This window comes from Tursiops truncatus, chromosome 9, assembly GCF_011762595.2.
Source record: "Tursiops truncatus isolate mTurTru1 chromosome 9, mTurTru1.mat.Y, whole genome shotgun sequence".
In the NCBI taxonomy this organism is placed as follows: Eukaryota; Metazoa; Chordata; class Mammalia; order Artiodactyla; family Delphinidae; genus Tursiops; species Tursiops truncatus.
In genome coordinates this window covers 29752070-29771336 of record NC_047042.1, presented here as the reverse complement: position 1 = coordinate 29771336, position 19267 = coordinate 29752070, and the positions used below count along the sequence as shown (strand labels likewise).

The window sequence follows — 19267 nt, the reverse complement described above, 5'->3', positions numbered from 1 at the left end:
TGAATGATCAAAGACCATGCAGAGAGAGGTCCAGCCAGTAAGTCCCCAGGCAGTGGTGAGGTTGTCTCAGACTTCCCAGCCTCACCCAGCAGCCTGGTGATGGCAGCGGTGTAATTCACTCAGGCAAGACAGAAGCAGAGCCATCCAAATGGGCACAGTCAACTAACACAGTCACGAGAAATGATCATAAGACAGTAGGTTTTGCATGGTTTATTACACAATACATAACTGATCAGAAAGTACAAGGTCAAACAGGAATGAAGCACTTACTAAAACACCAAACAAGAAGCTACATGATTTTGAGAATTTTATTTTCTGAGAATAGAAACTACAAAACAGAACAAAGGAAAAATAAATCCTGACAATCTGATTTAGTATTTAATCCTTTTAAAGTCACTGATTTTAAATATAAATGCTTTAATTTCATATTCACAAAACTAATTATAACAATATACTATAATAAATTTTTTTAGGGTTTTTCATGCATGTCAGAGGGTGTAAACCTCCTTACTACAACTGAATTCTTTTGTCTGTTCAACATAAACTTTTTTTAGACTAAATTGTAGTGGTCTCTCCCAAACATAGTAGACTTATATCCCTGTGGTGAATGTGGAATCATTGATTTCAGGGAAATTAGCATCCAATCATATATTTCATATCCTTTGGCAACTAGAAAATGTTAAAGTGCTTGAAAGATAAGAGTCTATGAGGATGTTCAGAGAGAAGATTTACTACCTATATAGGTACCAACAAAGATATTTAAAAGTTAGATTTGCATTGTGAAAATCTGTAGATTTGCATCGTTGAGGCTAACCTTCAAGTTTGCATAGTTCTATAGTCATAATTTGCATTGCTGCTGCATCAGAGGAAGCTTAAAAATATTTCTACTTTCTATGTCAGAATAAATTTAGAGAGCATAATTCTACTAATTTCTACATTCAACAAGTTTCCTTCAGTCAACATCTCTTCCTGTCTCACATCACCAACCCACTCCCAGCATCCAGTTTTATGATATGTTTTGTTAAGTGCTTACTAAATGATTAGTCTCTAAAGATGAGCAATGTCCATCAGTTGCATCATATCACTGAAAGCACGGAAAGTCTGCTGAACTAGCTTTTCTGCATCAGTCTCTGGACATGATTTCCAGGCTGTACAGGCCACAATAAACCTGTGAAGCACAAATAATAAATGATGAAGTAGAACACAAAAATCTACACAAAAAGGCTCCAAATTGAGATGGTGAATAGAGCCATTACCTTTATTCCATCTGGCTGGTCACATATGTAATATGATTTATTGCTCACATTAGGTAAATGTAACCTGACACAACAGAAAGTATAGCCATATTTATATATAATGCTAGGAACACTTAATTTACTGTGTGACTAGAGCCCAAGGACAAAAAGGAAACAAAAAACTAGCCAGAGCTCAAGAGTGCTCTGGGGTCAGGTCTTATTGTGTTAAACAAACTCACCTCTTCCCATAAAAGACCTTACGTAAAAGACCTTACCAACATGCCCCAAATGGAATGAGTTAGAATATGAATTCATGCCACTGTCTGCAATAAAACTTGACCTATTTTTAAAGAAAAAGAATATAGTGCTTGAAGAGAGTAAAAAAATAATAAAATAGAGAAAGAAGGATAAGAGGAGAGAAAGGCTGTTTCTAGAAAAACCAGAGAGAAACTCTCCTGAAACCAAAATATGCCTTCCACCACCATATCCTTCTAGATCCTCCTGATGAAGAAATCCCCTATCTGGCAGGTGATAAAAGTGGTCCCAAGAAGCTGAAACAAACAGGAAAGAAGCGTGGCTTCTGGTGGGCTCAGAGCCGAAACCTCACTACTAACACTCTTGGAACTAGCCTTCCCCTTTCCAGACACACAAATTTTCTACAGCAAAACATGCATTATGCTCAAGTTAAAATCAAAATGTTGTGTAATGTAAAGCTTGTGGACGGCATGCAATTTTCACATCACTAAAAATTAAGACTGGAAAGTACGTATCTTTGACAGGTACTTTAGATTAAGCAGAACAAAATAAAAACATGTTCTGGTCCAGTATATAATAATGAAACCAATGTTTGAATGGATTACATTTGCTGAAAGATATACAGCAACCTACAGAAATTCCTGCCTTGTTTTCACATAGTGATTCATGATCAGTAGGCATTTTCTCGCTATGTTGTGCATATACTTCTCAAATATTTAGCAAGATCTAAGTATTTCTTTGCAAAGAGTAACGATTTCTATTTATGTGTTAAACTTTTTAAAAATTCAGTTATATTTTTAAATTATAGAAAGAACAATCATTCCTACATGAACAATTCACAAAAGAATATACACAGATGTCAATAAACAAAGAGAAAATGTTTTGCTTCATAAGAATTCAGGTTAGGTTATTTTTCCCTATAAAATTTCTACAGACTGCTTTATAATGTCTAAAGCTGGCAATGATGTGATGAAATACGGAAAGATAAAATACTATCATTATTTGTAATGAGAAAAACTGGAAATAGTATGGAAGTGGTTAAATTATGAAATCCATAAGACTAGACATTCCTCAACCATTAAAATACCTCAAAGGATATTTAATGGCATTGGGAAATGCTTGAAGTAATATTAAGTGAGAGTGCAATTCACAAAAAGGACACTAAAATATTTACAATATGATCTAAATTTGTAATAATTACACACACACAATCTATGTATATTATAGATTAGAAAGATAATGGTCTTATGTCTTATAATGGAAATGTTAACTTTGTTCCTATATTTTTCCATATTTTACAAATTTTTTTACATTGAGCATGCAGTACATTTAAAATAAAATGTTGTACTCCCTCTTGCAAGAGCACTGGAATCACAACTAACTGCTGAACAATCGTCGACAGGAAGACACTGAAACTCACCAAAAAATATACCCCACATCCAAAGACACAGGAGAAGCCACAGTGAGAAGGTAGTAGAGGCGCGATCACAATAAAATCAAATCCCAGAACCACTAGGTGGGTGACTCACAAACTGGAGAACAATAATACCAAAGAGGTCCACCCACTGGAGTGAAGGTTCTGAGTCCCATGTCAGGCTTCCCAGTCTGGGGGTCCGGCAATGGGAGGAGGAATTCCCAGAGAATCAGACTCAAAGGCTAGTGGCATTTGATTGCAGGACTTCGACAGGACTGGGGGAAACAGAGGCTCCACTCTTGGAAGGCACACACAAAGTAGTGTGCGTGTCGGGACCCAGGGGAAGGAGCAGTGACCCCATAGGAGACTGAACCAGACCTGCCTGCTAGTGCTGGAGGGTCTCCTGAAGAGGCAGGGGTGGCTGTGGCTCAAAGTTCTGGGAAGTACTCCTTGGTGTGAGCCCTCCCAGAGTCCGCCATTAGCCCCACCAAACAGCCGGGTAGGCTCTAGGGCTGGGTTGCCTCAGGCCAAACAACTAACATGGAGAGAACCGAGCCCCACCCAACAGCAGACAAGCAGATTAAAGTTTTACTGACCTCTCCCCACCAGAGCAACACCCAGCTCTACACACCACCAGTCCCTCCCATCAGGAAGCTTGCACAAGCCTCTTAGATAGCTGCATCCACCAGAGGGCAGACAGCAGAAGCAAGAAGAACTACAATCCTGCAGCCTGTGGAACAAAAACCACATCCACAGAAAGACAGACAAAATGAAAAGGCAGAGGACTATGTACCAGATGAAGGAATAAGATAAACCCCCAGAAAAACAGCTAAATGAAGTGGAGATAGGCAACCTTCCAGAAAAGAATTCAGAATAATGACAGTGAAGTTGATCCAGGCCCTCAGAAAAACAATGGAGGCAAAGATCGAGAAGATGCAAGAAATGTTTAACGAAGACCTAGAAGAATAAAAGAACAAACAAACAGAGATGAACAATACAATAACTGAAATGAAAAATACACTAGAAGGAATCAACAGCAGAATAACTGAGGCAGAAGAATGGATAAGTGACCTGGAATACAGAATGGTGGAATTCACTGCTGCGGAACAGAATAAAGAAAAAAGAATGAAAAGAAATGAAGACAGCCTAAGAGACCTCTGGGACAACATTAAACACAACAATTCACATTACAGGGGTCCCAGAAGGAGAAGAGAGAGAGAGAAAGGAGCCAAGAAAATATCTGAAGAGATTATAATCAAAAACTTCCCCAACATGGGAAAGGAAATAGCCACCCAAGTCCAGGACACAGAGAGTCCCAGGCATGATAAATCCAAGGAGAAACATGCCAAGACACATAGGAATCAAATTGGCAAAAATTAAAGACAAATTATTAAAAGCAACAAGGAAAAAACAACAACATACAAGGGAACTTCCATAAGGTTAACAGTTGATTTCTCAGCAGAAGCTCGACAAGCCAGAAGGGAGTGGCACCATATATTTAAAGTGATGAAAGGGAAGAACCTACAACCAAGATTACTCTGTCCAGCAAGGATCTCATTCAGAATCGATGAAGAAATCAAAAGCTTTACAGACAAGCAAAAGCTAAGAGAATTCAGCACCACCAAACCAGCTCTACAACAAATGCTAAAGGAACTTCTCTAAGTGGGAAACAAAAGAGAAGAAAAGAACCTACAAAAACAAACCAAAAACAATTAAGAAAACAGTATTAGGAACGCACATATCAATAATTATCTTAAATGTGGATGGATTAAATGCTCCAACCAAAAGACACAGGCTCACTGAATGGATGCAAAAACAAGACCCATATACATGCTGTCTACAAGAGACCCACTTCAGACCTAGGGACACATACAGACTGCAAGTGAGGGGATGGATAAAGATACTCCATGCAAATGGAAATGAAAAGAAAGCTGAAGTAGCAATACTCATATCAGATAAAATAGACTTTAAAATAAAGAATGCTGCAAGACACAAGGAAGGACACTACATAATGATCAAGGGATCAATCCAAGAGGAAAATATAACAATTATAAATATATATGCACCTAACATAGGAGCACCTCAGTATATAAGGCAAATGCTAACAGCTATAAAAGAGGAAATCGACAGTAACACAATAGGGGAGGACTTCAACACCTCACTAACACCAACGGATACATCATCCAGACAGAAAATTAAAAAGGAAACACAAGCTTTAAATGACACAATAGACCAGTTAGATTTCATTGATATTTATAGGACATTCCATCCAAAAACAGCAGATTACACTTTCTTCTCGAGTGCACACAGAACATTCTCCAGGATAGATCACATCTTGGGTCACAAATCAAGCCTTGGTAAATTTAAGAAAACTGAAATCATATCAAGCATCTTTTCTGACCATAACGCAATGAGATTAGAAATCAATTACAGGGAAAAACCGTAAAAAACACAAACACGTGGAGGCTAAACAATACATTACTAAATAACCAAGAGATCACTGAAGACATCAAAGAGGAAATCAAATAATACCTAGAGATAAATGACAACGAAAATACGATGTCCCAAAACCTATGGGATGCAGCAAAAGCAGTTCTAAGAGGGAAGTTTATAGCAATACAATCCTACCTCAAGAAACAAGAAAGGTCTCAAATAAACAATCTAACCTTACTCCTAAAGGAACTAGAGACAGAAGAACAGACAAAACCCAAAGTTGATAGAAGGAAAGAAATCATAAAGATCAGAGCAGAAATAAATGAAATAGAAACAAAGAAAACAATAGCAAAGATCAATAAAACTAAAAGCTGGTTCTTTGAGAAGGTAAACAAAATTGACAAACCTTTAGCCAGACTCATCAAGGAAAAGAGGGAGATGACTCAAATCAATAATATTAGAAATGAAAAAAGGAGAAGTTACAATGGACACCGCAGAAATACAAAGCATCCTAAGAGACTACTACAAGCAACTCTATGCCAATAAAATGGACAACCTGGAAGAAATGGACAAATTTTTAGAAAAGTATAACCTTACAAGACTGACCAGGAAGAAACAGAAAATATGAACAGACCTATCACAAGTAATGAAATTGAAACTGTGATTAAGAATCCTCCAACGAACAAAAGTCCAGGACCAGATGACTTTACATGTGAAATCTACCAAGCATTTAGAGAAGAGCTAACACCCATCCTTCTCAAACTCTTCCAAAAAACTGCAGAGGAAGGAACACTCCCAAACTCATTCTACGAGGCCACCATCACCCTGATACCAAAACTAGACAAAGATACTACAAAAAAAGAAAATTACTGACCAATATGACTGATGAATATAGATGCAAAAATTCTCCACAAAATACTAGCAAAAATTCTCAACAAAATACTAGCAAACACACTCCAACAACACATTAAAAGGATCATGCACCATGAACAAGTGGGATTTATCCCAGGGATGCAAGGATTCTTCAACATACACAAATCAATGTGATACGCCATATTAACAAGTTGAAGAAAAAAACCCATATGATCATCTCAATAGATGCAGAAAAAGCTTTTGACAAAATCAACACCTATTTATGATAAAAACTCTCTAGAATGTGGGCAGAGAGGGAACCTACCTAAAAATAATAAAGGCCATGTATGACAAACCCACAGCAAACATCATTCTCAATGGTGAAAAACTGAAAGCATTTCCTCTAAGGTCAGGAACAAGACAAGGATGTCCACTCTTGCCACTATTATTCAATAGAGTTTTGGAAGTCCTAGCCACGGCAATCAGAGAAGAAAAAGAAATAAAAGGAATCCAAACTGGAAAAGAAGAAGTAAAACTATCACTGTTTGCAGATGATATATACTGTACATAGATAATCCTAAAGATGCCACCAGAAAACTACTAGAGCTAATCAATGCATTTGGTAAAGTTGCAGGATACACAATTAATGCACAGAAATCTCTTGCATTCCTATACACTAACAATGAAAGATCAGAAAGAGAAATTAAGGAAAGAATCCCATTCACCATTGCAGCAAAAGCATAAAATACCAAGGAATAAACCTACCTAAGGAGGTAAAAGACCTGTATGCAGAAAACTATAAGACAGTGATGAAAGAAGTCAAAGACGACACAAACAGATGGAGAGACAGATACCATGTTTTTGGACTGGAAGAATCAATATTGTGAAAATGACTCTACTACCCAAAGCAATCTACAGATTCAATGCAATCCCTATCAAATTATCAATGTCATTTTGTACAGAACTAGAACAAAAAATCTTAAAATTTGTATGAAGACACAAAAGAGCTCAAATAGCCAAAGCAATTTTAAGGGAAAGAAAATGGAGCTGGAGGAATCAGACCTCCTGACTGAAGACTATACTACAAAGCTACAGTAATCAAGACAATATGGTTCTGGCACAAAAACAGAAATACATATCAATGGAACAGGATAGAAAGCCCAGAGATAAGCCCACGCACCTATGGTCAACTAATCTATGAGAAAGGAGGCAAGGATATACAATGGAGAAAAGACAGTCTTTTCAATAAGTGGTGCTGGGAAAACTGGACAGTTCATGTAAAAGGATGAAATTAGAACACTACCTAACACCATACAGAAAAATAAACTCAAAATGGATTAAAGACCTAAATGTAAGACTGGATACTACAAAACTCTTAGAGGAAAACATAGGAAGAATACTCTTTGACATAAAGAGTCTTTTTTGACCCACCTCCCAGGGTAATGGAAATAAAAACAAAAATAAACAAATGGGACCTAATGAAACTTAAAAGCTTTTGCACAGCAAAGGAAACTAGAAACAAGACGAAAAGACAACCCTCAGAATGAGAGAAAATATTTGCAAATGCATCAACAGATAAAGGATTTTCTCCAAAATATATAAACAGCTCATGCAGCTCAATATAAAAAAAAAAAAAAAAACCCAATCCAAAAATGGGCAGAAGACCTTACTAGACATTTCTCCAAAGAAGACATACAGATGGGCAAGAGGCACATGAAAAGCTGCTAAACATCACTAATTATCAGAGAAATGCAAATCAAAACGACAGTGAGGTATCACCTCACATCGGTTAGAATGGGCATCATCAGAAAATCTACGAACAACCAATGGTGGCGAGGGTGTGGAAAATGCAACAGTGCATTCCCACCAAATGCATTGTTGGTGGGAATGTAAACTGATACAGCAGCCACTATGGAGAACAGTATGGAGGTTCCTTAAAAAACTAAAAATAGAATTACCATATGATCCAGCATTCCCACTACTGGGCACATACCCAGAACAAAACCGTAATTCAGAAAAGACACATGCACCCCAATGTTCACTGCAGCACTATTTACAGTAGCCAGGTCATGGAAGCAACCTAAATGCCCATCAACAGACGAATGGATAAAGATGTGGTACATATATACAATGGACTATTACTCAGCCATAGAAAGGAATGAAATTGCATCATTTGTTGAGACGTGGATGGACCTAGAGACTGTCATACAGAGTAAGTCAGAAAGGGAAAAACAAATATCGTATATTAACGCATATATTTGGAATCTAGAAAAATGGTACAGATGAACCAGTTTGCAAGGCCGAAACAGACACACAGATGTAGAGAACAAACATATGGACACCAAGGGGGGAAAGTGGGGGGGTGAGGGATGGTGGGATGAATTGGGAGATAGGGATTGACACATATACACTAATATGCATAAAATAATAAAAACCTACTGTATAAAAAAATAAAATTACAAAAAAAAATTATTGCCCAAATATCCACATGCTGGGTGTTCATTAATTCCTCTAACAAATAATTTCACTTCACAATAAACATGGCATTGTAGTTCTAAAAATAAAATAAAATAAAATGCTATTTCAAAAGTAAACCAATATTCTTTAGGTCACACATTTTCAAGCTTAATAGTGAATGAAAAAATTCCTTTCAGAGAATTTCCATGTATTGTTATTTCATTTAAAAACTATTTTGGGTGTATACATAGTAATGACTCATAAATGTACACTTCGAGATCTGACCTATTTTCTGAACTCCAAACATATATCCAACTGCCTACTGGCATATTCTCTTGTATATAAATTATAATAAATTCCTGTATTAGCAGAAATCTTGAAGTCACCATGTAGAAAACAAAATTGTTGATTCTACCCTAACATGGCCATTTCCCCTCTAATTTTTTCCATCCCAGTAAATGCCACCATCGGAATCAGCAATCTATCAGTAAATCTTACTGGTTCTACCTCCAAAATACCTCTCAAATACCTCTACTGCTCTCCACCCTCAGTATCAACTGCCTCGTTCAATGTATCATCCATGCTTCCTGATTTCCTTCATCTCATTTTTTTTTCCTTCATCTCATTCTTGCTCATAGTACTGACCACCTAATTTATATTGCACGTAACAGCCAAGGATCCTTTTCACATGTAAATAAAATGTACCTTTCATGCTTAAAATTGGTAAAATGCTTTCTATTATTTTTAGGAGAAAATCCAGACTCCTTAGCATGTTACAAGGCCCTACATCAACTGACCACCGCAACCAAATCAGTATCTCCAGGAGTGCTGTTTTTAAAGTTCTCCAGGTGATTCTCATGTGCACTCAGGGCTGAGAACACTGCCCTCCCTACCAGATTTAGCTCTTGTCTACTGCTCTTCAATCTCTTCTTCTACCACCCTCCCACTCAATTGTTAATGTAGAGCCATAGTGCCTCTGTCCCTTAAAATTCCAAGCTCTTCCCTACCCTCACACCTGTATGCTTACGTTAAACAACAAAGTCATTGTGAAACATTTACTGAGTGCAACATATTTATGAGGTATGGTTACAGAGCTGGGGATACAAAAACAAAGACCATGTTTGTGGGACTGTATTCTAGGAAGGAAAGATAGGTAACATGCAAATAAGTACATACACACACACACACACACACACACACGGTGGTTAAAATGCAGCAGGTGTGTGTGGGGAAGGGGGAAAAATGCTATTTTAGACGGTCAGGGAAGGCCTCTCAGATGACAGCAAATACCTATCTGAAATAAGGGAGTCATCCTTGCACGTATTTCAAGGAAGAGACTACTAAGCCGAGGAAATCATGACCGTGAAGGCCTTGAGGAGGGCGCTTGCCTGGCATGTTCAAGGTACAAGGGAATCAGTGGCAGCCTTGTAGGAGACAGGGTCAGAGAGGTAGATGAGACCTAGATCATGTAGGGTCTCTCAGGCGGACTTTGGATCTTGCGTGAGTGAAAGAAAAAGCCCTCGGCGGGTTCTGAGTAGGAGAACAATACGAGTTGAGTTCCATTTGGCCATCAGGGCTGCTGTATAGAGAATGGTCTGTAGGGAAGGACAGGTGGCGGCAAGAAGACCGCAGAGAACCTGTTGCAGCGACCTAAGTGGGAGAAGACGGTGGCCCAGCCAGGGTGGCAGAGTTGGAGAGAGCAAGCAGGGACCAGATTCTGGAGAGCTGTTTTCCTGGTTATTCATATGACGGATTCCTTCACATCCTTAACATCTCAGTTTCATCATCCCTCCCTCAGACACCTTCCCTGACCACTTACTATATAAAGCAGTGCTCTGACTCTACCAGTTTGTCTCTATTACCACAACAATTTGATTATTTGCTCTACAACCGTCGTCACTATTTGCAGTTATCCTGCTTATTTGTTTGCTCTTGTTCCTGTTTCCCAAGTAGAAAATACTATCTTTAAGAGAGGGGTTTTGTCTGTCTTGTGTCCTTAGCACCTAAAACAATCCTTGGCACATTTTAAGTTCTCATTAAATATTTCCTGAATAAGTGAATGGAAACTGTCCCAGGATCATTAAAAATACATTTTTCAAAAAGTCAAAGAGCTGAGGCATATCTGGCTTAAACTCTTATCACTGCATGCAATGTAACATCCACGACTTGTCAGAGAATATGTTAGAATCCTTTAGTTATTCTCTGTATGTGATGATGATTTTGGACCTGGTAAAGGATAAACATGGCTAATAAGATCCATCATTCAACCTTCAATTTGTAGATTAATGTACAGACACTGAATACTCTGGGAATACATCATCTAAGACTTGGATGCCAACAAATACAAGCACCCCTGGTATGCACAAATCACGCTTGACATGGGGACAGATGATAAAATTTTGAAAAAATAACACTGAATGTAAACTCTTTAAAAAAGGAAAAATAGAAAAACAGTACCTTAGAAACTGAACTATGTCACACATTTTTTTTTAAAGAAGACAGAAGTTATTAGAGGGAACGGTCGCTGCCAGAAGAGTGGGCTGACTTCCTATTCCGAACATGTGCTATTAGTCAGTTTTTACAGCCAGAGAACAAAGGAATGGTCCAAGGTGAAAATTTCATTTACTGATTGGTCGAGGCATATATACCTTCCTTCTATAGAGTGGGAGTGGGACAGGGCAGATGCCTTTCCTTATTTGGGACAGGTCCCATCGCCCAGGTGGCCTCAGGAATTTCATAACCATCGCAACATGGTGGGGAGGGTGATTAAGAGTCCAGTAGGGGGTGTGACACTGAAACGTTTTCAGGCAGGGTCGTCCTTTGTCCTTGAAACACCCTTGTCCTTGGAGCACCACAGCACGGAGTCTTGCTCACTGGACCACGAGGGAAGTCCCAGAAGGCTGATATTTAGAGAGGAAATTCCGGTGGAACATAGATGTTTAAAGGGAACTGCTGTGATGTTTGCCACGTGGTATGCAATGTCACTCTTCTTCCACATCTCCTCCAAAAAATCTTCAGTAAAACTTTATCGCTCCATCATGTACAGCAGACTGGAACTGGTCTCCTAGCATTGCATTTAAACACTGAATGCAGCCTCAGAGTGGACCAAGGGTGAGAGCTCTGGTTACCGTGGGGGGCCCTGCCACATCTGGCCACATCCGATTTTTTTTTTTTAAACATCTTTATTGGAGTATAATTGCTTTACAATGGTGTGTTAGTTTCTGCTTTATAACAAAGTGAATCCGTTATACATATACATATGTCCCCGTATTTCTTCCCTCTTGCGTCTCCCTCCCTCCCACCCTCCCTATCCCACCCCTCTAGGTGGTCACAAAGCACTGAGCTGATCTCCCTGTGCTATGTGGCTGCTTCCCACTAGCTATCTATTTTACGTTTGGTAGTATATATATGTCCATGCCACTCTCTCACTTTGTCACAGCTTACCCTTCCCCCTCCCTGTATCCTCAAGTCCATCCTCTAGCAGGTCTGTGTCTTTATTCCCGTCTTGCCCCTAGGTTCTTCATGACAATTTTTTTTTTGATTCCATATATATGTGTTAGCATATGGTATTTGTTTATCTCTTTCTGACTTACTTCCCTCTGTATGACAGACTCTAGGTCCATCCACCTCACTACAAATAACTCAATTTCGTTTTTTTTTTTTATGGCTGAGTAACATTCCATTGTATATATGTACCACATCTTCTTTATCCATTCATCTGTCAATGGACACTTAGGTTGCTTCCATGTCCTGACTATTGTAAATAGAGCTGCAATGAACACTTTGGTACATGACTCTTTTTGAATTATGGTTTTCTCAGGGTATACGCACAGTAGTGGGATTGCTGGGTCGTATGGTAGTTCTGTTTTTAGTTTTTTAAGGAACCTCCATACTGTTCTCCATAGTGGCTGTATCAATTCACATTCCCACCAGCAGTGCAAGAGTGTTCCCTTTTCTCCACACCCTCTCCAGCATTTACTGTTTCTACATTTTTGGATGATGGCTATTCTGACCGGTGTGAGATGATACCGCACTGTAGTTTTGATTTGCATTTCTCTAATGATTAATGATGTTGAGCATTCTTTCATGTGTTTGTTGGAAATCTGTATATCTTCTTTGGAGAAATGTCTATTTAGGTCTTCTGCCCATTTTTGGATTGGGTTGTTTGTTTTTTTGATATTGAGCTGCATGAGCTGCTTGTAAATTTTGGAGATTAATCCTTTGTCAGCTGCTTCATTGGCAAATATTTTCTCCCATTCTGAGGGTTGTCTTTTCGTCTTGTTTATCGTTTCCTTTGCTGTGTAAAAGCTTTTAAGTTTCATTAGGTCGCATTTGTTTATTTTTGTTTTTATTTCCATTTCTCTAGGAGGTGGGTCAAAAAGGATCTTGCTGAGATTTATGTCATAGAGTGTTCTGCCTGTGTTTTCCTCGAAGAGTTTGATGATGTCTGGCCTTACATTTAGGTCTTTAATCCATTTTGAGTTTATTTTTGTGTATGGTGTTAGGCAGTGTTCTAATTTCATTCTTTTACATGTAGCTGTCCAGTTTTTCCCAGCACCACTTATTGAAGAGGCTGTCTTTTCTCCGTTGTATATTCTTGCCTCCTTTATCAAAGATAAGGTGTCACACATATTATTCCCATTTTTCACATTCCACCTGAAATGCCTCTAAGCCTGCTCTCTTCTTATTCATACAGTGCTATATGTACCCCCATTATCTAAATTCCCAAGCTCTGACAGATCCCTGTGAAGAGACGGCCACACTCTGTGAAAGGGGACTTTCCAAGCCTTTCTGTCAATTCGCTATTACCTTGTTCTCTACCTCTCTTTACCCTACCAGGTTTTAGTATTTTCTTTCTCATTCTTTCCACAAATTTAAGTCAAACCCCATACAACCAAAATGAAATGCAACTGAATTGGTAAAACATCCTTTTCTGAACACAAATTAATTGACCTTGTCTCTTGTCTTGGTCTCATTAGTATTGTCTATGACCACACTAACCACCACATATTTACAGACCATCAAATTTTATCTGAACTTGTCATCAAATACCTTGGGTAGAACAAATTTGGTAATATGTGTACTGATTTTGGAGGATGATGATGTGATCACTGAGTCAACCTGAAACAGTGCCCTGCATAAAACACCTAAAGGACTAATTTGCCAAATGTCTCAAGCAGGAAAGAGAAACAAATACGCATTAAACGCCTAAGTCGTAAAAAATAATTGCCCATGACAGATGACAACACCATCAGAATCATAGTGTAGGAAAGACAAAAACAACAAAAGTGAGCACAGTTAAGAATAATAAAGATGTAAAAAAAATAAAATAAATAAAATACTATTCTAAAAAAATTTATAGATGCAAATAAAATATACTAAAATAAAAAATAATACAAAAAGCAGCCTCACCTGTCATCTCTGATATGATAGAAAAATCCATAGCCATTGTGTACCATGGGAACCACCACTCCCTGGACTCTTAAATAACCAATCAGACTTGTTGAGAGAACAAAGTTTCCACCTCCTCCACTGTATGGCACAAAGAAAGGATATTTTACTAGGCTTACAGAAGCTTACATTGTTTCTTGAAAAGCTTTTAACATTCAGGAAGAAAGAAACTGATGAGGCTACAAAACACTACATTATATTACCTTCTGGAGAAAAGTGGGTCTGTAAAGAGTTCTGGAACAGGGAGACATTCCTCTTTTGCTATGAGTGAGAGACCTAACAGATGACGGTCAAATCCTGCAATAAAACCCCAAACCTGAAGTTAGAAAAATGTCTTCAGCACAAGAGAATTTTCTTTTAAGTCAGAAAAAAACCAGTATACGCACCTTTTCCAGTTGAACAATCTTTCATCATTTTATTATGTTTTGCAAAAGCTTCTAACATCCTGTGCTGCTGCTCAAAAAGCTGTGTTAAAAATCAAGAGATACTTCAATAACAAACTGTACAGAAACCAAACAAAAAACCTGAGCTCAAAGTAATTAGAATTAGGCAGGACTTCCCTTGGGGCACAGTGGTTAAGAATCCGCCCGTCAGTGCAGGGGATACGGGTTCAAGACCTGGTCCGGGAAGATCCCACATGCTGTGGAGCAACTAAGCCCATGCGCCACAACTACTGAGCCTGCGCTCTAGAGCCCGCGAGCCACAACTACTGAGCCTGCATGCCACAACTACTGAAGCCCGCACGCCTAGAGCCCGTGCTCTGCAACAAGAGAAGCCACCGCAATGAGAAGCCAACGCACCGCAACAAAGAGTAGCCCCCGCTCGCTGCAACTAGAGAAAGCCCGCACACAGCAACGAAGATCCAACGCAGCCAAAAAATGCATTCGTTCATTAATTTTTTAAAAAGTAATTAGAATTTGGGTAATTTTGGAGAGAAAAAAGATTCTGAGAAAGACCTTGAGATGTATAACTTTTCTGTCTTTTTGCTCACTTCTTCCACTGCCTTTATTTTTTAAATTTTTATTTTATATTGGAGTATAGTTGATTAAGATGTTGTGTTAGTTTCAGGTGTACAGCAAAGTGATATAGTTATACATATACATTTATCCATTCTTTTTCAGATTTTTTTCCCATTTAGGTTATGATAGAATATTGAGCAGAGTTCCCTGTGCTATACAGTAGGTCCTTGTTGGTCATCTATTTTAAATATAGCAGTGTGTATACGTCAATCCCAAACTTCCAATCTATCCGTCCCCCCTACCCTTACCCCCTTCCTCTGCCTTTTCTTTCCTATATGCCCTGCAACTTGATTATTTCTTTCCCAGAACAAGAAAACAGAAACTTGTGGGCAGCACAGAAGTGACATCAACAAGTGTAAAGACAGAAGCGATTACGATTTCAAAACTAAAGCATAGTTGTACAAAAATGATAATGAAGCAGCTCTATGAAATTAAAATAGGTTAACATATACATAACTATGTCAATCAAAACTAAAGAAACAAATGCAATACCAAAATAGTGGGAAGCAACTACCCTTTTGTGCAAATGCTTCAAGTATAAAACAAAACATATAAAGCTGTACTGGTTCTAATACACACACAAAAAATCTGATTTCAAAAATGTTCAACCACATCAAGAAAAGCTTCCTATTAAAGGCATTTTGGGAGAGTCTACATTTTATGGGTGTTATCCAAAGGCAGATCAACAGCAGTGAAATACTCAAGGTGCTGAAGTTACTTTGCCTAGAAAATGACACAAATGGGCTTCTTATCAGGTCTTCCCTGTTTCTTATTCTTTCCAAGTATATACACTTCACTGGCAAATGAAGAAATGTTTGTAAGTTTCCGGAGAAAAAGGTCTGAAAATATTTTACTGATCCAGGGATTTGAAGAAGTTAGTTATTTAAGAGCCAAGTTTCCTTTAGAACAGACAAATCCTGTTAATTTTTTCTTTTCAAATACTCACACTGGTAGAAGGATCCTGCATGGATTGGCACCATCTGACTGCTTCCACTGTACATGATCGCACAGTCTCTGTACGGCCATGATAAAAGTATCTTGTCATAGCTGTTTCATAGCAGCAACCAGGGCTATAAGAAAAAATGAAAATAAGAGAATGTATCATGAGAAAGAAAGTGCTCTAATGTTATATTACAAAGAGAGTTCACCTAATAAAGCTGGCTTTGGCCAGAGACTAAGTTCTACAATACAGACTACGACTGAGATTTTCAATAACAAAGAGGCTGTTTTCAACATCAAAGAGCAAAATGTACTGCGGCCTGGTATAACAGGAAATGTTTCAAAGGCTTGGCTGCTGTCAGGTTGTGAACATTGGCATCTGTGGCAGGTGGCCTCTGAGATGCCCCCAGTGATCCCTGCCTCCTGCAGATGCCCTGGTGTAACCCCTCACGCTGCGTGTGGGATGGATTTAGTGTCTTCCTTCTAATGAAAGGAATATGACAAAAGTAATGAGATGTCACTTCCGAAATCAGGTTACAAAGAGAGCTCTCTCATCTCCTTACTCTGAGGAAAGCCTGCTGCCATGCTGGGAGTTGCCCTGTAGAGAGGCCCAGGTGGCAAGAAACAGAGAGGCCTCTGGACAACAGCTTGGGAGGAAATGAACCTTACTAATAACCATGTGAGTGAGACTGTACGCAGATCCTCTTTAAGGGGTGCCTTCAGATGAAGACACGGTCCTGGCTGACACCCCGACTACAACCTGACAAGAGACCTGAAGCCAGAGGCACCCAGCTAAGCTGTGCCTGGACTCCTGACAGACAGAAAATGTGAGATGATAAATGTTTGTTGTTCTAAGCTACTAAGATATGGGGTAATAGAGTCCTTGGCCTTTAGTTTCCTCGTACAGAACATGAATGACTCTAGAATTAAGTAAAAGCATTATTTAAGAAGTTCCCTAGAATGATGACTGTTTCCCTGGGGTGGAGAATGATACAACAATTTTTGGTACAAAGCTCTCTTACTTTCCTGGTGATAGGAATTTAGAGTTAAAGCAATCAAACGGAAGAGTAAAAGGTCTGAACGTGGGCATTAAGAGGGCTCAAACAGTTGGTTTTTTTTTTTTTGGCCGTGACATGCAGCTTGTGGGATCTTAGTTCCCTGACCAGGGATTGAACCCAGGGTCCACGGCAGTGAAAGCACCGTGTCTTAACCACTGGACCACCAGGGAATTCCTGCAGCTATTGAGCCTCCTCTGTTCAGTGTTTCTATAAGACTGTCTCCCTGAGCTGAAATAGTATCCTTTCAAAATGTGAAGGAGAAAGTGTAAATAAAAATTTAAACCACCACTAAAATAGCATTCTTTAAAAAACAAAGATAAAAGCAGTAAGAATGAATGACAAAATATCACTACTCTGCAACCTGTAATGAAATAATAGATCTTGGTAATGATCATCAATGGCCACTAAAACCATTAGGTAAAAAAATCAGGGAGGAAACTTTATAATGGATGTTGGCTAACAACTGAACTCACCCTCCATCTGAACAGGATGCGATAGGAAACAAATAATACTATCTGACTTACTGTTATAAAAAATAATAAAAATAATCGATTACTAGTCTCAAGTTGCCAAATCTAACTACCAGTTTATTGGAAACATGGGAGATAGAACAACAATGTTTAACAGTTTCTTTACTTAAAGGGTAAATACATAAAACAGTAATATAAATTTATGTTAACGGACAAACAATGTAAAAAGATGTAATCTGTGATAAAATAAAGAGGGCAGTACAGAGATGGATAAAAGCACAGTGCTTGTATACTATTAAAAGTAAGCTGGTATTATTCAAACTAAGTTGTTATAAATTTAAGATGTTAAATGTAATTTCCAAGGTAGCCATAAAGAAAATGGCTTAAAAAATACAAAGAAAGAATAGGGAAATCAAAATGGTACACTCCAAAAAAAAAAAATCAAAATCACTACTACCAAAAAAGAAAGTAATGGAGGAATTGAAGAACAAAAACATGTAACAATACACAGCTAAATGGCAGAATTCTCCCTCCTTATCAGTAACTCTCCAATCAAAGGCAGAGACTGGCAAGATGAACAAAAAACATCATCTATATACTGTCCACAAGAGATTCTGTTTGGAAACCAAGACAGTAAGAGGTTAAAAGTAAAATGATGAAAAAAGATAGTAACCAAAAGAGAGTTTGAGTGGCTATACATTTTTTTTTTCCATTAGGAGTGGCTATATATATATCAGACAAAATATATTTTAAGTAAAAAGGATGAATGAGACAAACAGGACATTATTTACTGATAAAAGGTTTAATTCATCAATATATAACAACTATAAAAATATATGCACCAAACAACAGAGCTATAAGATATATGAAACAAACACTGACAGAATTGAAGAGAGAACTAGACAGCTCTACAACAATAGTTGGAGACTTCAATCCCCAACTTTCAATAATGGATAAAACACGTAGAAAGATCTAATAAGGAAAGAGAAGACTTGAACAACACTATAAATAACTACACCTAAAAGACATATATAGAATATGCCACTAAGGAACAGCAGAATACAAATTCTTCTCAAGTGCACATGGAACATTCTCCAGGATAGACCATATATTAGGCCACAGAATAAGTCTCAATAAATTTATAAAGATTGGAATCATACAAAGTATCTTCTTCAATGGCAATGGGATGAAGCTAAAAAGCAATAAAAAGAAAAACTGAAAAATTCATAAATATGTAGAAATAAAACAACAAATTCTTAACCAATTGTTCAGGGAGAAATCAGAAGGTAAATTAGAAAACACCTTGTGATGAATGAAAAGTAGAACATACCACAATTTATGGAATGAAGCAAAAGCACTGTTCAGAGGCAAATTTATGGCTCTAAATACTTACACTAAAGAAGATCTCAAATCAGTAAACTAACTGCACACTTTAAAGAATTAAAAAAAAAAGAAAAGCAAACTAGCCCCAAAGCCAGCAAAAAAAGAAATTAATTAAGATTACAGTAGAGATAAACAAAATACAGAAATGAAAAATAAAGTTAACTAAACCAACAGTTGGTTCTTTGCAAAGATCAACAAAATGGACAAGCTTTTACCTACACTAAGGAAAAAAAGGGAGAAGACTCCAATTACTACAATCAACTATGAGAAAAAGGGCATTACTACTGACTTTACAGAAATA

The 19267-nt window shown here is 37.9% G+C and overlaps 1 protein-coding gene across 9 annotated transcripts in view; it reads right to left on the bottom strand.

Annotated features, from left to right (window-relative positions):
* Nucleotides 1–19267, bottom strand: part of CROT (carnitine O-octanoyltransferase) — a 93574-nt gene that overhangs the window by 31016 nt on the left and 43291 nt on the right. For 6 of the 9 annotated variants that reach the window (XM_033862958.2, XM_033862959.2, XM_073809616.1 and 3 more), the window contains 5 exons: nucleotides 16063–16186; nucleotides 14484–14562; nucleotides 14301–14394; nucleotides 14059–14178; nucleotides 196–1168 (listed from right to left, as the gene is read on the bottom strand). In XM_033862958.2, coding sequence (XP_033718849.1) covers nucleotides 1048–1168; nucleotides 14059–14178; nucleotides 14301–14394; nucleotides 14484–14562; nucleotides 16063–16186 — 538 coding nt within the window. In that variant the 3' untranslated portion in view covers nucleotides 196–1047. Of the gene's footprint in view, nucleotides 1–195; nucleotides 1169–11945; nucleotides 13251–14058; nucleotides 14179–14300; nucleotides 14395–14483; nucleotides 14563–16062; nucleotides 16187–19267 lie in introns of those variants that run through there. The other 3 variants (XM_033862956.2, XM_033862957.2, XR_012333907.1) reach the window with 3 other exon arrangements.